A 15,777-nucleotide genomic window follows, 5' to 3' on the forward strand; every position below is an offset into this window, starting at 1 on the left:
CTTTAGAGAGACTTTTCATGATAACACCAAATGATCCTGTTTTGTTATTTTCAGAGCACTTATTGCTCTGCAATCCATGACTCAGTGTGAAAGATAATAATAGAACATCTAATTCATAGGGTTGTTGTGAGATTAAAAATGACTATGCATATGTGTATATGCATGCCTGGTGAATAGTAAATACTATGCAGGTTTTTACTATTGTCTAACATTATTTTATTCCTCTGCTTATTTATTTATTATCAGTCTCTTTTCACTAGAACCCAAGCTCCACAAGGACGGGAACTTTGAATCCTTGGTACCTAGACTGTTTTCCTGGGCTATACTAAGCAGGCACTCAATTGCTTTTATGGTAAAAAAAATAAGAGGAAAAAAGCAGCTCAACTTCTGTGTTGCCTGTCTTTAACATAGAAATTTCATTTCACCCTATTGACCTTTTCCGGCTGAAAGAATTTAAAGAACTTTGCTCTACAGCAGAAAAAAATAATAATATTTAAAATATATAACAGAGTGCTTTATGAGTAGAACCTATGGTTCAAAATACATATGGCTGCGTGACTGAACTCCATTCACTGTCATGTTTACTGGTTTACTGGCCTTGTGTCACTTTTATCCTTTCCAGCGTCCTATTGGATAAACGTTTTAGGGCCGAATGTAAGAATTATGGAGTCATCATTCCATACCCACCATCCAACCGCTATGAAACACTGTTGAAACAGAGACACGTTCAGGTATGGAGCCAGGTGGAATGGGAGGGAGAGAGGGGCTGTGATGTTAGCCTAGAGATCAGAAATCAGGACCACGTATCATCTGCCCTGAGTATTGCCCTGTGTGGGCTACTGAGCATAGGGATAATCCAGCCTCAGAATCTTACCAAGAGGCATTGGGCTTCCTTTGGGTCAAGTTCTAGGCTTCTCAGCCCATCTGCTGCTCACCTCAGTTGCATAGGGGCCACCAGAGCCTTTGAATGCCCATTGTGAGCTGCATATCAACTCTGAATATTCCCTGGAAGGACAGATGCTGAAGCTGAAGCTCCAATACTTTGGCCATCTGATATGAAGAGCTGACTTGCTGGAAAAGACCCTGATGCTGGGAAAGATTTAAGGCAAAAGGAGAAGGGGTTGGCAGAGGATGAGATAGTTAGATGGCATCACAACTCAATGGACATGAATTTGAGCAAACCCCAGGAGACTGTGGAGGACAGAGAAGCCTGACGTGCTATAGTCCATGGGGGTCATGAAGAGTCGAACACGACTTAGCGACTGAACAACAACGTGAACTTCAGCCCACCTCCTTCAGTCGGGACTGACGTTCAGAAATGGGAAAGTCTGTCCCTGACTTTCCCATTATGGTATACAGTTAGTCTCTGTTACAATTTGACCCATGATATAGATGAAATGCTGCCAGGAGCTCAGAAACATATCCCTGGTTAACAATGTTCATGGGAGCCAGGCAGACAAAATAAGAGATGCTTTAGCAGATCTTAAATCCTACTACTAAGCCCTGTCAGTCACAGGCAGTGAAATGAACATCATGCTGTGATTTCTGTGTGCTTATCCTGAGGTTCACATATTCCTGGTGAAGACTTGGGTAAATGGGAGCAGGGCCGAGGCTGAGGAAATGCCCTGGATAGAGAGGAGAGGAATTGCCCTGAAAAACCTGGGAAGTCCCACTGCTCTGAAAAATCCATGCTCGAAGAATCGTAAGAGGAAAAAGCATTTGCCCATCTGTCAACATCGAAGGCTCCATGAGAGCTTCTCCTTCAGCCTCTCAGAAGATTCCATTACCAGTGCAGCTAGAATTAGCCACAGGATGTTAATCCTGAGGGCTTTGTGTGTGCAGAAGATGGCTATAAGGAGCCTTAGTCAATTAGTAGAAAATCTCTCCCAAAAGGGAAGCAGAAAAAATGAAATAGTTCAGACGAATCCTTAGGCACATAGCAAAGTGCAGTGCACACAGCAGGTACTCAATAAATGTTTATTGCTGTCTACATAGCATCTGTAGTCATGCCCACATGAACCCCAGTGGAAATTAGCCTGAGCTATATTTTCCATCCTGTAATCAGCCCTTCTCCTCGTGCTTTTAAATTTATCCTCATAAAGGTACACAGTAGGCCCTTGCTTGGGTTGGGGAGGCGGGGGCACCCTGGTGACTCTGAACCGCATGATAGGATGAATGCGGGAAGAACCTCAGGGTGAGATTCAGGATGTCAGCATTGCATGGGCTGCCAGAGCTTATCACAAGCCTCTTCCTGCAGTCTGAATGCACTGTATTTTTCTTCAGCTTTTTATATTTTAAACCTACAGGATAGTTGAAACAATAAGACAGTGAATACACATGTGTACTTTATAGCCAGATTCATGATTATTCATGTTTAATCATATTTGCTTCACTTTATTTTTCTCATGTATATATTATTTCTCATACAGTAAATGTACTTTATGTATTTATAGAATATATAATTTATAAAAACATATTTATATGTAAGTAATGTATTAAAATATATATTTTAATATACATAATTTTTCTTAGCCATTTGAGAGGAAGTTGCAGACATCATAACACTTTACCCCTGATACCTCAGCTCATTATCTCCTAAGAACAAGGATATCCTCTTCTCATCCAAATAGTACTATCATACTCAGGAAATTTAACAATACTGTTTTCTGCATAGATTCCCTATTTGTCTTGGTCATGTTCTTTATATTTTTAGGACAATTTACTAAATCAGTGCATTTCATTTAGTTGTCATGTGCCTGTGTAAAATTTAAGTAACTTTCTCTCTCTTCCATGCAGCTGTTGGGTAGATCCATTGACTTGAACAGACTCATTACCCAGCGCATCTCTGCTGCCATGTATAAATCCTTGGACCAGGCCATTAGCCGCTTTGAGAGTGAGGATCTGACCTCAATCGTGGTAAGAGATGGAGGCCCTTGGGAGTTCTGCTGTGGGACTCCTCAAACTAGAAGCCTTGTTGGGGAGTTGTTGGTAGCCTGGTACTGAGCTGGTTAAAGAGACTCAATGAGTCTCTTTCTCATCTGAATGAGCAGGGCAAAAAGAACGACTTAAAAGGAATGAGAAAAATTTTACCTTCCTGATTGCCTGGAGAGAGGGAGTGGAGGGAGGTCTTGAAATCTCTGGAGATGGCCTATCCCGGGACATAGCTTCTCATCCTTTAGGATTCTACAGATACAGCAAGTAGCTAGATGGTCCTGAGAAAGGAGGGAACATGTCACAATGGAGTCGGCTTCATTGGTGTGCAGTAGGTTAGAGCCCAGAGAGGCTGTTGACTGGTTTAATGCTCCATTGTCACCATCTTGGAATTTACAATCATTTTCTAATGAAAGCCCCCACCTTTTCATTTTGTGTTGGGACTTGGAAATTGTATAGTTGTTCCTGATGCACAAGTATGGAACCGGCGTGCACTCTTCTTTTATTAATCAGCTATTTGAACTACTCTCTGCTAATTCTCTTCAAGAATTAGAATAAACTTGGTTGGTCAGTCTTTAGGTGATGAAAGGAAGATTTTAAAACTTCAAGAGCAGATACATAGAAGGAATGAGAGAAATAGAAAATCACCATTAGAACACCAGAGTAATAATGGTCGCAGGCAAGATCCAGTAATAGACACTGAAATTAGTGGGCAGAGCTTTAAGAAGAATATTTTGATTCCCTGTATTCGGAAGTGTCCAGAGTATTCAAATTTATAGAGACAGAAAATGGAATGGTAGTTGCCAGGAAATAGGGAGTTAGTATTTAATGGGTGCAGAGGTTCAGTTGAGGAAGACTAAAAAGTTCTGGAGGTGGACGTTGGTGATGGTTGCAAAACTACATGAATGTACTTAGTGCCACAGAACTGTACATTTTTAAATGGTTAAAATGGTGAATTTTATGTTATGTGTATTTTACCAGAATTTTTTAATTAGTCACAAAAAAAAAAAAACTTTGAGAAGAATCAGGATAATTGCCTAGTCTCAAACTATCTCCTTCAAGATACTTACTAATTCCAAAGGGAAGAATAATAACTTTACAGTGAGGAAACCTGGGAGGCATCCTCTTAACCAAGCACGAAGGTTAGTATCACCAGTTAGAAAATATATTCATGTATCCCCTGAATTGGCTTCCCTGGTGGCTCAGACGGTAAAGAATCTGCCTGCAATGCGGGAGACCTGGGTTCGATCCCTGGGTTGGCATGGAACCCACTCCACTATTCTTGCCAGGAGAATCCCCATGGACAGAGGAGCCTGGCAGGCCACAGTCCATGGGGTCATAAAGAGTTGGACACAACTGAGTGACTAAGCATAGCACAGCACACAGCCCCTGAATATGTATGCATAATGAAAAATACATAATCTCAATCTAATTGTGATTATATATCTAAATCGAATGGCTTTCAAAAATGAACAATGCTTTTCAAAAGCACCCAGAACATAAAAGACAAAGGGAAAACTAAAAACTATTAGAGATTTGAAAAGACAAGGAGACATGACCACTCAGAGAAATGTGGGATAAGACTTTCACGGAAAAACTGGTGAAATTTGAATAAGGTCTGTCATTTAGTTCATAGAATTGTATCAATGATAGTTTCCAACTTTAGGCAATTATACTATGATTATGTAAGAGGTTAACATTGGACAAACTAGGTCAGGAATGTACAGGAGGTCTACAGTAACAGCTTTTCTGTAAGTCTAAAGTTATTTCAAAATAAAAGATATTTTTTAATGGACAAAGCAGTTTTTAAAAAAAGGATTAAGAACTAGGATTCTAGCATCAGAAAGACCTTGGGGTCCCAGTTCTGGCCTCGCCACTTACTAGCTGGGTGATCTTGGGTGAGTCACTTATCTTGTGTAAAAACCTGTAGTACATGGAGGAAACATTAGAACCCACCTCATAGCCGTGTTCAAGGATGAAATGAGATACTGCCTGGAAAGAGCTTTGCATAGTCCCTTCCACTTTATGAAAATAGCTTATGAAGAAAGAGAGGAATATAGAAATTTTGAGCTGCCACAACTAAGACCCAGTGCAGCCAAATAAATGAAATGAATATTAAAAAAAAAAAAAGAAAAGAAATTTTGAGCTGCAAATGAGGCACTCTCAGGGTAGATTCTCAGCAGCATTTCCTAAGAGGACTTGACCCAGCTGCCCCAGCTCTGTCCTGGGTCACGGACTTTGAGAGACTGTGATACAGCACAAGTTCTTCTAGGAGATCTACTTTAAGACATGGGGTGTTTTTTTGCCAAATGTTAGCAGTGATTATGTCCAAGAGGTGGGATTTTTGCTTTTCTCTTCATTGTTTTTCTGTATCTTGTAGTTTTCCAGAAATGAATGAGCATACCCTATGGAAAAACTGGTTTTAGTGTGTGGCGGGGTGTCCACGGCCTCTTCCCAGTCCTTGAAAGGCACTGAATGTTCTTTTAGCCAGGAACAAAATCAAAACAAGCAGTGAAAGCCTGAGTTTATCAGGTGAGGGCCACAGCCGCAAGAGAGTAGCCCCAGTCCCTGAAGCCCATGAAGAGGAGAGCCAGGGATGCTGTCTCCTGGGGCGTCGGGAGGCCCCCACTGCCTTGGCTGAGAAGCTTCTGCCTCTTCTGAGAAACAGAAAGGAATGTGTTCCCCTCAGCCCTTCCCTCCGCCTTGATGCCCAGCTGGGAGGACTGTAGCGATTTCATCAGTTAGTCGCCCTCCTCCTCTGCAGCTGAGCAAATAGATTCTCGAAGGGATCTGATGCCAGAGTTGAGAGCTGGCAGCCTGCAGTCTGTGTTTTGTTTAGGCTGCAGAGCATATTTGAAAATTTGAGCCAACATTTAACATTTGGTAGAATTCGAATAAAACTGCAGAAACCCCGGCAACATCAGACCTGCCTTCACAGATGGCAACAATTGCCTAGACACCCCCATCAGCTGAACTGTGCTCTCTTGGGCTTGCCACAGGCCTGGTGCACTTCCTTCACGGGATGACCTAGTGCCTGAGTTTGAGATCCCTTTTCTCGTGGCCCAGGCCACAGAGAAGGTGAAAGGCCAAGTGTGCTGACACCCGGGATTTCTGGGTTCCCATGGAAAGCTCTTTCCTCTTCCTCACATAAGTAGCCTATCGGGTGTTTTGTTTCCCCAGTGCTGCTTCTCTGTGTTGCCCCCCAGTAAACCGGCTTTACTCTGCAGAGCTGACCTCCACTCTGAAGGCACATAGACCGCCCTTGGGGCCTTCTAAACCTCTGTGCCTTGATGCACTGAGCCCTGCACCCCCCGCAGGCAAGTGCCCTCTTAGGACTGAAAGGCTGGAAGAAATGGCTCATGCAAAACACCATTTGTATTGCGTAATAAAAACTCCCGTGGCCTGGCGGAGGAAGTGGGCCTGCATTTCGAGCATCCCCATGTCAGCAGTTGAGAGCTCTCTTCTTCAGTCTCTGATGTGCATTTGTGAGGCCATTGAAATCACAGAATGGAAACTGTTTCCCAGTTTCTCATCTGCAGCTGTCTTCATGGTAACAGGGCACCCCCATGTGCTACGGATACTTAGTGATCTTAGAAATAAACTCATCCACATTCATCGCATTTATTTATTTACTTACTTACCCATCCTAAGTGACTAGGAACAAAGATGCCATCTGGCTAGCCAGGCCCCGAAAGATGGAAGCAGACAGCTGCTGATTCTGTATTTCTACCCTTCGTATGTTTCACAGTGCACAATCACTGGAAACTTATTCTTCCAACTACCGTTCCAGAACTGAAATCCAGACTTTGGCCTTTTCCAAGAGATCAGAGGCTCTGCCATCACTTACCCCATTCCAATGCAGTAACAAACAATTGGATGCCATGACATAGCTGCTCCACCTTTATCCGGCAGTGGCTCTCCACTTTGCCATGGACAGCCCAGCCCAGGCTCCCTCCTGCCCCAGCTTATCTCACTCCAGCCAGTTAAGTCTGCAAACTTTGATCCAGTATTTTGCCCCCAATTTAGAGCCACCAAATCTGAATTTCAGAGAGATGAAGCTCCAAGATTAGAAGTGTGGTCTGGTTCCACCACACTGTGGACCCCAACCAGAGTCAGAGGGGTTCTGTGTCTGATGAGAATAAAACTGAATCCCTGATGCAAGGCTTCCTTCTGTGACTGTAAAGAGTTGGGCTCCATGTCCCAGGTCTTATAGCTGGCCCTCTGACTGCCCCAGCTCCTGGCCACACTCTGGGGAACAGCCACTGCCTATGTCCTTTTAGCTTTTATGTTGTAAATCCATCTTTACTGTTCAAAGGACTTTCTCAGTAATTGCTTATTTATTCCAGGCAGGTGCATCCAAGGACCAAATACACATGATTTGATTAGAAGACCTGGAAGCACATCCTAAACCTTGTTCTATATTCCCCTATGACCTTGTATCGAGTGAGTTATTTCTCCCTCTGAGCCTCAGTCTACCCCTCCATGAAACAGGCAGTCATACCCATCACAAAAGATGGCTTAACCACTGCAATATAACAGTGTTCCAGAGCATTATAGGGAGAAGACGATGGCACCCCACTCCAGTACTCTTGCCTGGAAAATCCCATGGACGGAGGGCCTGGTAGGCTGCAGTCCATGGGGTCGCTAGGAGTCAGACATGACTGAGTGACTTCACTTTCACTTTTCACTTTCATGCATTGGAGAAGGCAATGGCAACCCACTCCAGTGTTCTTGCCCGGAGAATCCCAGGGACAGGGGAGCTTGGTGGGCTGCCATCTCTGTGGTCGCACAGAGTCAGACACAACTGAAGCGACTTAGCAGCAGCAGCAGAGCATTATAGAGGGAGTACTTTCTTTCTCTGCACAGGTTTGTGGTTTGATTCTCTTTGATAGCAATGCAGCGAAGAACTAAACCCAGCCCAAAGGATTTTACCTTCTTTTTACTTCCAAGCAAATGCAATGACCTGCTATGACTGGATATTATCCACTCTGAGCCCATTCTCTGCCTGAAGGTGGCATTCCAGATGACCAGGGCCTATGGCTCATGCAAGTCCTTGGTCCATGGCTTGCAGCCAAACTTTTTCCAACATGTTTAACCAATCCCCGTGTGACTGGGGGACACAAGAGAAGTTGAGAGGAGGAAACATTGTGCCCCCAGCTGTTTTTTAAATTTCTGTAGTATATAACCGGAGAAGGCGATGGCACCCCACTCCAGTACTCTTGCCTAGAAAATCCCATGGATGGAGGAGCCTGGTAGGCTGCAGTCCATGGGGTCACTAAGAGTCAGACATGACTGGGCGACTTCACTTTCACTTTCATGCATTGGAGGAGGAAATGGCAACCCACTCCAGTGTTCTTGCCTGGAGAATCCCAGGGACGGTGGGGCCTGGTGGGATGCCGTCTATGGGGTCACACAGAGTCGGACACGACTGAAGCGACTTAGCAGCAGCATAGTATATGACAGTTAAGAATGTGAACGTCAGAGCCCAGCTTCCTGGATTTGAAGCCAAGTTACTGCACTTCTTAAAGCCTATTTTCTATATATATGTATAAAATAAGAACAGCCATGATGCTGACCTTATAAGGGTGTTTTGAGCATTAAGTGAGTTGACACATATTAAGTGCTTAGAATACTCCTTGGCATGTATTAGGTTGAATCGTAAGAAATTTCTAATGTTGGATGGTGTTTGACATAAGAAATTAGTAGTCTCACATGGACCAACCTAGTGTTAAGTACTTACCAGGTGGTAGCTCTTTTGCTTGCTTTCTGCAGGATGGAGATAGACCCTCAGTCATAGATGGACAGTCACAATTTTCTTTTACTTTACTTGCGTCACTCAGGTACAGGCGTTTTCCTTACCAGCATAGAAACTGGAAAGCAAGTAGTTGTGCTTTTCTCCCCAAGGGAGTGCAGACAAGGGATCTGCATGTGACCTGTGGTCCCCTTCTGGGTACAGGCATGCATTTTCCCTTGGCATGGTCTGGCACTTCCTTCACTCAAGGGAATGTTGCCACGCAGTACTGCAGGAGTCCTAGTCCCCATACCAGCAGTTACGAGGTTGTCTGAGGGGCTCTTGCCTGCTCGAAAGGCATCTGGCAGGTATAGCAGTACTGGCGTGCAAGGCACGTATGCAAGTCCTCAGCAGCTTCGGGCTCTCTCGGGCAGGAGCTGGAGTGGCTGCTGGAGATCAACCGGCTCACGCACCGGCTGCTGTGTAAACACATGACCCTGGACAGCTTCGACGCCATGTTTCGGGAGGCCAACCACAATGTGTCCGCCCCCTACGGCCGAATCACCCTGCATGTCTTCTGGGAGCTCAACTTCGACTTCCTCCCCAACTACTGCTATAATGGCTCCACTAACCGGTAAGGGGGTCTCAGTGCAGAGGCCTGGGGGTGCAGGGGTGCGTGTGCGCTAAGTCACTTCCATCTTTGTGACCCTATGGACTGTAGCTCTCTGGGCTCCTCTGTCCATGGGTTTATCCAGACAAGGATACTGGAGTGGGTTGCTATGCCTTCCTCCAGGGGATCTTCCCCACCCAGGGATTGAACCCTCATCTCTTGTATCTCCTTAATTGGCAGGTAGCTTCTTTACCACTAGCTCCACCTGGGGGCAGGGGCAGAAGCAGCCAACTCTCTCCTTCAGAGGAAGCTCTCTCAGTATCATCAGGGCCTGGCTCATGGCTAGCTTTGAATAAGTATGTGCCAGATGCAGGAAAGGGCCTGGGAAGAGTCCACATTCTTAGCAAGATGGCCTTCCAGTTCTCTAAAGATCTGGGACTTTCAATCTTCTTGAGCAGAGATCTGCCAACTCCAGCCCACAAGTCATCTCTAGTTGTCAACTGTTTTTGTTCAACCCATGAGCTAAAAATGGTATTGATATTTTTAAATGGCTGGGGAAACCAAAATCCAAAGAAGAATTATAATTTGGTGACAAGTGGAAATTATTTGACATTCACAAAGTTTATTGGAATTCTGCCATCCGTGCTCATTCATTTACAGTTGTTTATGGGCGCTCTCGTGCTACAGCAGAACTGAGTCGTTGCAACAGAGACCATCTGGCTTGCAAAGCTGAACATATTTGCTATCTGGGGCTTTATAGAAAGAGTTTGCAGCACCCTACTCTTGAGGAAACCAAACTGGGTGAAGGGCCCTGGAAAAGGCTGTGCTCAGGCTCAACCCATTCTCAGCTTTCTTGACCACTGTTCTCAGCAGCTGTAAGCCCAGAGTCAAGCCTGTGAACCTGGACTACTGTGTTCCCATTTGTTCTTTGCGACCCCGTGGACTGTAGCCCACCAGGCTCCTCTGTCCTTGGGGATTCTCTAGGCAAGAATACTGGAGTGGGTAGCCATACCCTCCTCCAGGGTCTTCCCAACCCAGGGATTGAACCCAGGTCTCCCGCATTGCAGGCAGATTCTTTAACCATCTGAGCCACCAGGGTGCCCTTATGAAAAGGAGACAGGGGTTAAATGGGAGTTTGTCACAAGAAGTGTATAGGCAACCGCCTAAGAAACAGTGAGGTTGCCCCTGGTCAGGAAGGGCTCCCGCTCTGTAATCCGTGAAGAATAATATTAGGACCCAGTTAACTCCTGCCCCATCTCTTTTCTCCTACTAGTTTTGTCCGAACTGCCATTCCTTTCACCCAAGAACCGCAGAGAGATAAACCTGCCAACGTCCAGCCTTATTACCTCTATGGGTCCAAGGTGAGTGGTCTTGCCTGTGTCCTACTTCTGAGAGGACTAGTGAGCAAAAGCAAATAGAAAAGTGTTCCCGAATCAGAAAGGCAAGAAGTGTGGAGATAAAGAGGCAGCAGTGAGGTCCAGGCAGAAACAATTATGAATATATTCATCTTTATTTGTTCACAACTAGCAAGACTGGGGGTGAGCGCAGACCTGGCGGGGCTGGGTTCTGGGTGGGAATGGGGAAACAGGTGAGAGGGTCTCCTTGTCTTGGCGTCACATCTCCTCCTGTTCTCGGTTGATTCACTGTCATATCGTCCTGCAATTCTGGGATTTTGTGCTCCATAACTCTGAGGGATTTGCAGCCAGGAAGCAGTTGGGAAGGTGGAACTTTGAAGGAAATCCCAGATGGCCAAAACTACCTCTGAGAGGTCTCGTCCTGTCTCTTTGCTGCTTGGATCACAATGCCGATCCTGACACAGGCAGTGTCTGTTCTGGACCTCAGTCCTTTGCCAGTCGTTAAACAGACATTCCTTAAGCCCTAGAACATGCTAGGCAGGGTCTCCATGCTGGAGATTTAGCAGAGACTGAAGCAGACGCATCTCCACCCTCCTCCAGTTCTGTTTCCACCCTGGGGGGTGAGCACAGGGGATCACCCTTCACACAGATTCACCAACACCTTGACGTATGTAGGAGATTGTCTCTTAGCCTGCAGGTTTGTGTGGGAGAATGCCATGGAAAGAGTGCAGAAACAGCTAAAAAGCCTAGGTTCTTTTTTGTGACGGATGAAAACTGGCCACCTCTGACCCCATTTTTCACAACATAAGCACAGATGGACTTAGAAGAAGTGACTGGATAAGTGTAACCTGGTTAGACAAGGTGCTCCTCTAGGTATGGGAGCCCTAGTTTGGGAAGGTAAGGAATAAAGATGAGTGCCCATCACTCGGGCCTGAAGGTGGGAAGCTGGGGCTTAGAAAGTCTTAGGCTGATGCTGAGAGAGAGCAGGTGTCTCCTCCAGAGCAGCCAGTCTGGTCAAGGCTGCTCTCTCAAGGCACCCTTCCAGACAGCCTTGTGGACAGTTGACAGGCATGGCATGAATCAACAGTGGCTCACAAAGGGACTCCCTTTTCTATTCTCTTTTAAACCTTGATGATGATATCAAGGAGCAAGTCTTGAGTTGGTGTCAAAATGTCTTTAATAGCTCTCCAACAATTGCTAATCTACCTTTTTATCAAAGAGAGCAGGCCCTGAGCTTAGAGTCCTTAGACAGTAATAGTATCCAAGTCAAATTTAATATGATTTTGTTTTCATTCTGCTTATTAGGTCTCTTTTCTTCTATTTATTATAGCAGAAGTGTGCTGGCTTTTCATTTGGGGAATAACATGGGCTTCCTTTTAAAATAAGTTTTTTAAATGACTCAATATAAAGAAAATGCATTGTTAATAATAGTACGGATAGTCTATGGGTTAAAAAAAAGTGAAGACGGGGTACAAGTTGTGTGTAATTGGCTGAATTAGAGTATTTTGGTGTGCAAAATACTCTAGAGCAAAGTTTCTCACATCTTTCCAAAATAATCCCCCCACTGCTGTAACAGTAAAGGAGCCTGGACAATTGCCTCAGCTGACTGAAAGTGTAACTAAAGAGCCTATCTTCAATTAACAATTTCCTTGAAGTGTGTTTTATTTCAGTCATGTCAGTTTCCATTTCTAACCCATAATATACTCATGGTTGTTTTAATTTTAAAATAATGCTTTTATTTTCTAACTGAGCCCTGCTGCTCTAGATGGACCCTCCTAAGAGATGGCATCTTCCTCCCCTTGCCTACCATGGGGGTATGTGTTTTCCAGCTTGAAAGGCTTTGTCAAAGGGCACTCATCCAACCAAGTAGTTCACAAGAGCTCAGTCATTTGAGGGAAGATGAGTGGGTAGTCTACAGATGCATTTTTACAGGAGACCTGTTGCATGGAGGCCTTTAAGCTACATGAGGTGGGCTGCTTCCTCCCCACCTCTCACTACCCAAAACGAGGCAATGCAGCCTGACCACCTCCCTCCCTCTGCAAGGCACCCGCATCGGGGACATGCTGGCCGGCTTCCACTGCTGCAGCTTCAGCTTCTGGTTCTGCATCTTCTCCAGAGTTTTTGTGTGGCAGCTCCACCAGGGGGAGCCCCTGCAGGCCTTCCTCCCCCTGACCTAGCCCCGGGGCCTCCTCTGGCCATCTCACCAGCCCATTGGCTTCCTCCATGTGGCCCGCTCTGTAAGACCATCGAGGTTCGTGGCACCGGATGCACCAGAACTGGAGGCAGATGAAGGCTAAGACTGCCGTGAAGCAGGCCAGCAGAATGGCCATCAGCACCCAGAGCGAGATCTGGGGGTCCACCAGGGAGCTTCCAGCGGCAAGTGGAGTCTTATCCAGGGTGTGGAACATGGTGCAGTAGTGCCTGTAGGGAAAGAGAATCTTCTTGCAGCTGATGCACAGGAAGTAGAGTGTGGAAGGGGTGAGGTGTTCCAGCACCACGGAGCTGATTGTTCGAGGCACCTTCTCCTCGTGATGGAAGCTGTAGCGAAGATAGCCAGAGAAGATGCTGTTCCAATTGGGCCTATACATAATATGGTAATAGTCCTCCAGGCAGGGCTCCGAGGACGACCAGGAAATGATGGCTCCCGTATAAGAAACGTTCCCAACCTTGATGTTCATCACGATTCTGAAACCAGAATCAAAGTCAAGAGTGACATGTCCTCATTTAAGTGTTGATTTACGATAATCACAGCCACTGTGCATTGAGTATTCAACATGGAGACTAATATTGCCCCCGTTTAACAGACTGAGAGATGGAGGCCAAGAGGTGACAATACTCAGCTGGGCATAGCTGAGGAATGGCAGAACCGCAGTTCAGATCAGGGCCATCTCATGCCAAAGCCGGGGGCTTGCAGGCCTAGAAAAGATGCACCCAGATCCCCCAGCCCCATGCTGCCCTGTCTCAGAATCCTTAAATACAACATGGTTCCCAAACCTTAAAAAAAAAAAGGAAGAGAGGGAAGAAAAAGGAATGAAGGAGAAGCAAGCACAGCCTCAGGGTCCCTGTGTTAGTCACCATGGGCCTGTGACCTCCAAAATTTCCCTCTAAACCTCCTGTTTCTGCCCCAAGTGCTGTGAGTTCATTCATCTAGAACGTTCTGGCCACTGTGTTTTTAGCCTCGCAGTTCTGTTGCCCGTGGCGAGAGGCGCTTTGCATCAGTCACTCAGGGACAGCTCATTTCTCCCCAAAGCCTCTGATTGTGTCCTGTCCATTTGTTTGCTTTTTTCAAAGCAGAATTACCCAGGAAATTAGTTTCGCAGGTCAAGATAATCAGCTCCAAATACCAGCAGAGCTGCTCCTATTTGATACTGCTGGTTCTGTGACTGTTAACGGTGGTAATCACCAGCCACAGTTAGCGAGCAGTTGCTATGTCACAGGTCATGCTAGAAGCTCAACATACCGTAACAAATATGCTTTATTCATCACAACCTCTGAACTAGATTCCCATTTTACAGACGAGCAATCTAAGAGAAGCCATTATCTAACAAGACCCGAAGCCACATAACCTCTGGATTTCCAGGTTTAGTAGTAGAATGTTATCACAAAATGAGGTGCTGGTACTAAGACTGGGTTGCTGCTTTTTCCAACACATCAAATGATCTCTCTTCTGACTGCCTCCCTCTCACTTTGGTAAGGGTTCGTCATCTTCAAGCTTTTTAGTTTCTTTTTAATTCTGTGTATTTGGGAGAATTCAGTTCTTCTCCGCTGAATTGCCCTTGAGCCAAAATTCCAGAGACAGCCATACTCAACCTGTGTATGTTCATAGATAGGTATCACCCAGCCCAGTCTTCTGCCCCTACTCTCTCTTATGAAAGACAGAGGTTTCATTTCTGATTGCAGCAGCATAGTAAAAAAAAACAAAAACAAAAAACAGTTGATCAGATTTTAACCTGAATTGGATACTAAGCCAGACTGGTTCCTCATGAGCTGCTTTCTCTCCTCCCTGCCTCCCTCCAACCTCCTATTCTCATGCCCTTGCTCCTAGAGGAAGTAAGGTACAGAAAGGTGCCCGGCAGTAAGTTATCTTCAGTGCTTGATTTTCTTATCTAAAGATGACAGTAAACTATAATGCTCAGGAAGAGGAATGAGTTCCTTGCCATTTGGCTTGAAATGTTTTCCCAGAAAAATGGGGAATTAAAGGGACGAGGCAGGGGTGCTCAGATCCCTCCAGGAAGAGAGTCTTTTGCAGAGGACACTGAGTACCTGTGCTCCCTCCGTGGGTCTCCTTCTCATACACACCCGTCTACCCCATCCCAATACCTGCCACGTCTCTACGCATATACTTCCGACCACAATGAAAAGAGCTTAATTCATTACTTGTGCTACAGAAGCAATAGCCCTCGTAAACCCTTCCATCAGGAGTGATTGGGAATCCTGTTTCTTGTCATGAATCTCTCACATCTGCACTGGCTGTCTTTGCAGACTGAGTTTTCTACAGCAGACATTTTAAAAAGCTTTCTGTCAAGATGTGGCATTCACAGCTTTTAGGATTAGATGTCTCCCTGTATTTGTTCTTCTGTCTCTCAATCCCCCCTATTTTTAGCTACTAATATTACCATTGCCTGAATCTCCTCCAAGCAGAGTATGAAAAGAAAAGCCATTTCCATTCCCAAGAAGAGCCATGTATGCCCCTTACCTGATGCTTGCAGTGATCCGGTTGTTAGGCACCCCTCAGAGTCAGTGGATCAGAGCCCAAGGATGCTGCCTTCTCCCCTCCTCTGCTCTGGGCTCTCTGGGCTCTCCTTGATGTCTCTCTCACCACTGTCTGAGTAATTGTACTGTCGCCCCCAACGCTCACATTATTCATTTCTTCAGATCAGCATCATTCACCATGGCAACCAGCAGGCATCTGTACGCACGATGTTTCAGTCTGGAAAGGCTTCTGCTCATTGAGAGGAGCTCTGATTCCTTCAGCCGAAAAAAAGGCAAACAGTCTTCTCCATGTTGATCCTCAGAATGAAACTAATTCCTCAAAGGCCCCTAAATTATCTCTCTAATAAGCTAGTTATCATTTTTATCCCTCATCCAGACCTTCTTTGGACAGTGGTTTCAAAGGCGAAGATGCCATTCTCTGTTTTCCCACAAGTAAA

General features: G+C 45.5%; 2 protein-coding genes and 1 long non-coding RNA gene across 4 annotated transcripts in view; 1 reads left to right on the forward strand and 2 right to left on the reverse strand.

The window, feature by feature from the left end:
• Positions 1 to 15,777, forward strand: part of CYFIP2 (cytoplasmic FMR1 interacting protein 2) — a 113,443-nt gene that overhangs the window by 44,474 nt on the left and 53,192 nt on the right. Inside the window, exons 19-22 of the mRNA XM_055560626.1 lie at positions 623 to 731; positions 2,797 to 2,916; positions 9,097 to 9,296; positions 10,546 to 10,633. Coding sequence (XP_055416601.1) covers positions 623 to 731; positions 2,797 to 2,916; positions 9,097 to 9,296; positions 10,546 to 10,633 — 517 coding nt within the window. The remainder of the gene's footprint in view (positions 1 to 622; positions 732 to 2,796; positions 2,917 to 9,096; positions 9,297 to 10,545; positions 10,634 to 15,777) is intronic.
• LOC129636884 (uncharacterized) lies at positions 1,605 to 5,776 on the reverse strand. 2 transcript variants are annotated; one of them, XR_008707184.1, is made up of 3 exons: positions 5,336 to 5,776; positions 3,091 to 3,212; positions 1,605 to 2,300 (listed from the first exon to the last, which is right to left on the reverse strand). It is a non-coding gene; the product is annotated as an uncharacterized LOC129636884 (long non-coding RNA). The 2 variants fall into 2 exon arrangements; XR_008707179.1 differs by having other exon boundaries at positions 4,888 to 5,776.
• On the reverse strand, positions 11,961 to 15,584 carry FNDC9 (fibronectin type III domain containing 9). Its single transcript, XM_055560620.1, has 2 exons — positions 15,324 to 15,584; positions 11,961 to 13,312 (listed from the first exon to the last, which is right to left on the reverse strand). Exon 2 carries the CDS (start codon positions 13,303 to 13,305, stop codon positions 12,622 to 12,624), a length of 684 nt encoding a protein of 227 aa, XP_055416595.1. The 5' UTR covers positions 13,306 to 13,312; positions 15,324 to 15,584; the 3' UTR covers positions 11,961 to 12,621.

The sequence above is a fragment of the Bubalus kerabau genome, chromosome 1, assembly GCF_029407905.1.
Source record: "Bubalus kerabau isolate K-KA32 ecotype Philippines breed swamp buffalo chromosome 1, PCC_UOA_SB_1v2, whole genome shotgun sequence".
In the NCBI taxonomy this organism is placed as follows: domain Eukaryota; kingdom Metazoa; phylum Chordata; class Mammalia; order Artiodactyla; family Bovidae; genus Bubalus; species Bubalus kerabau.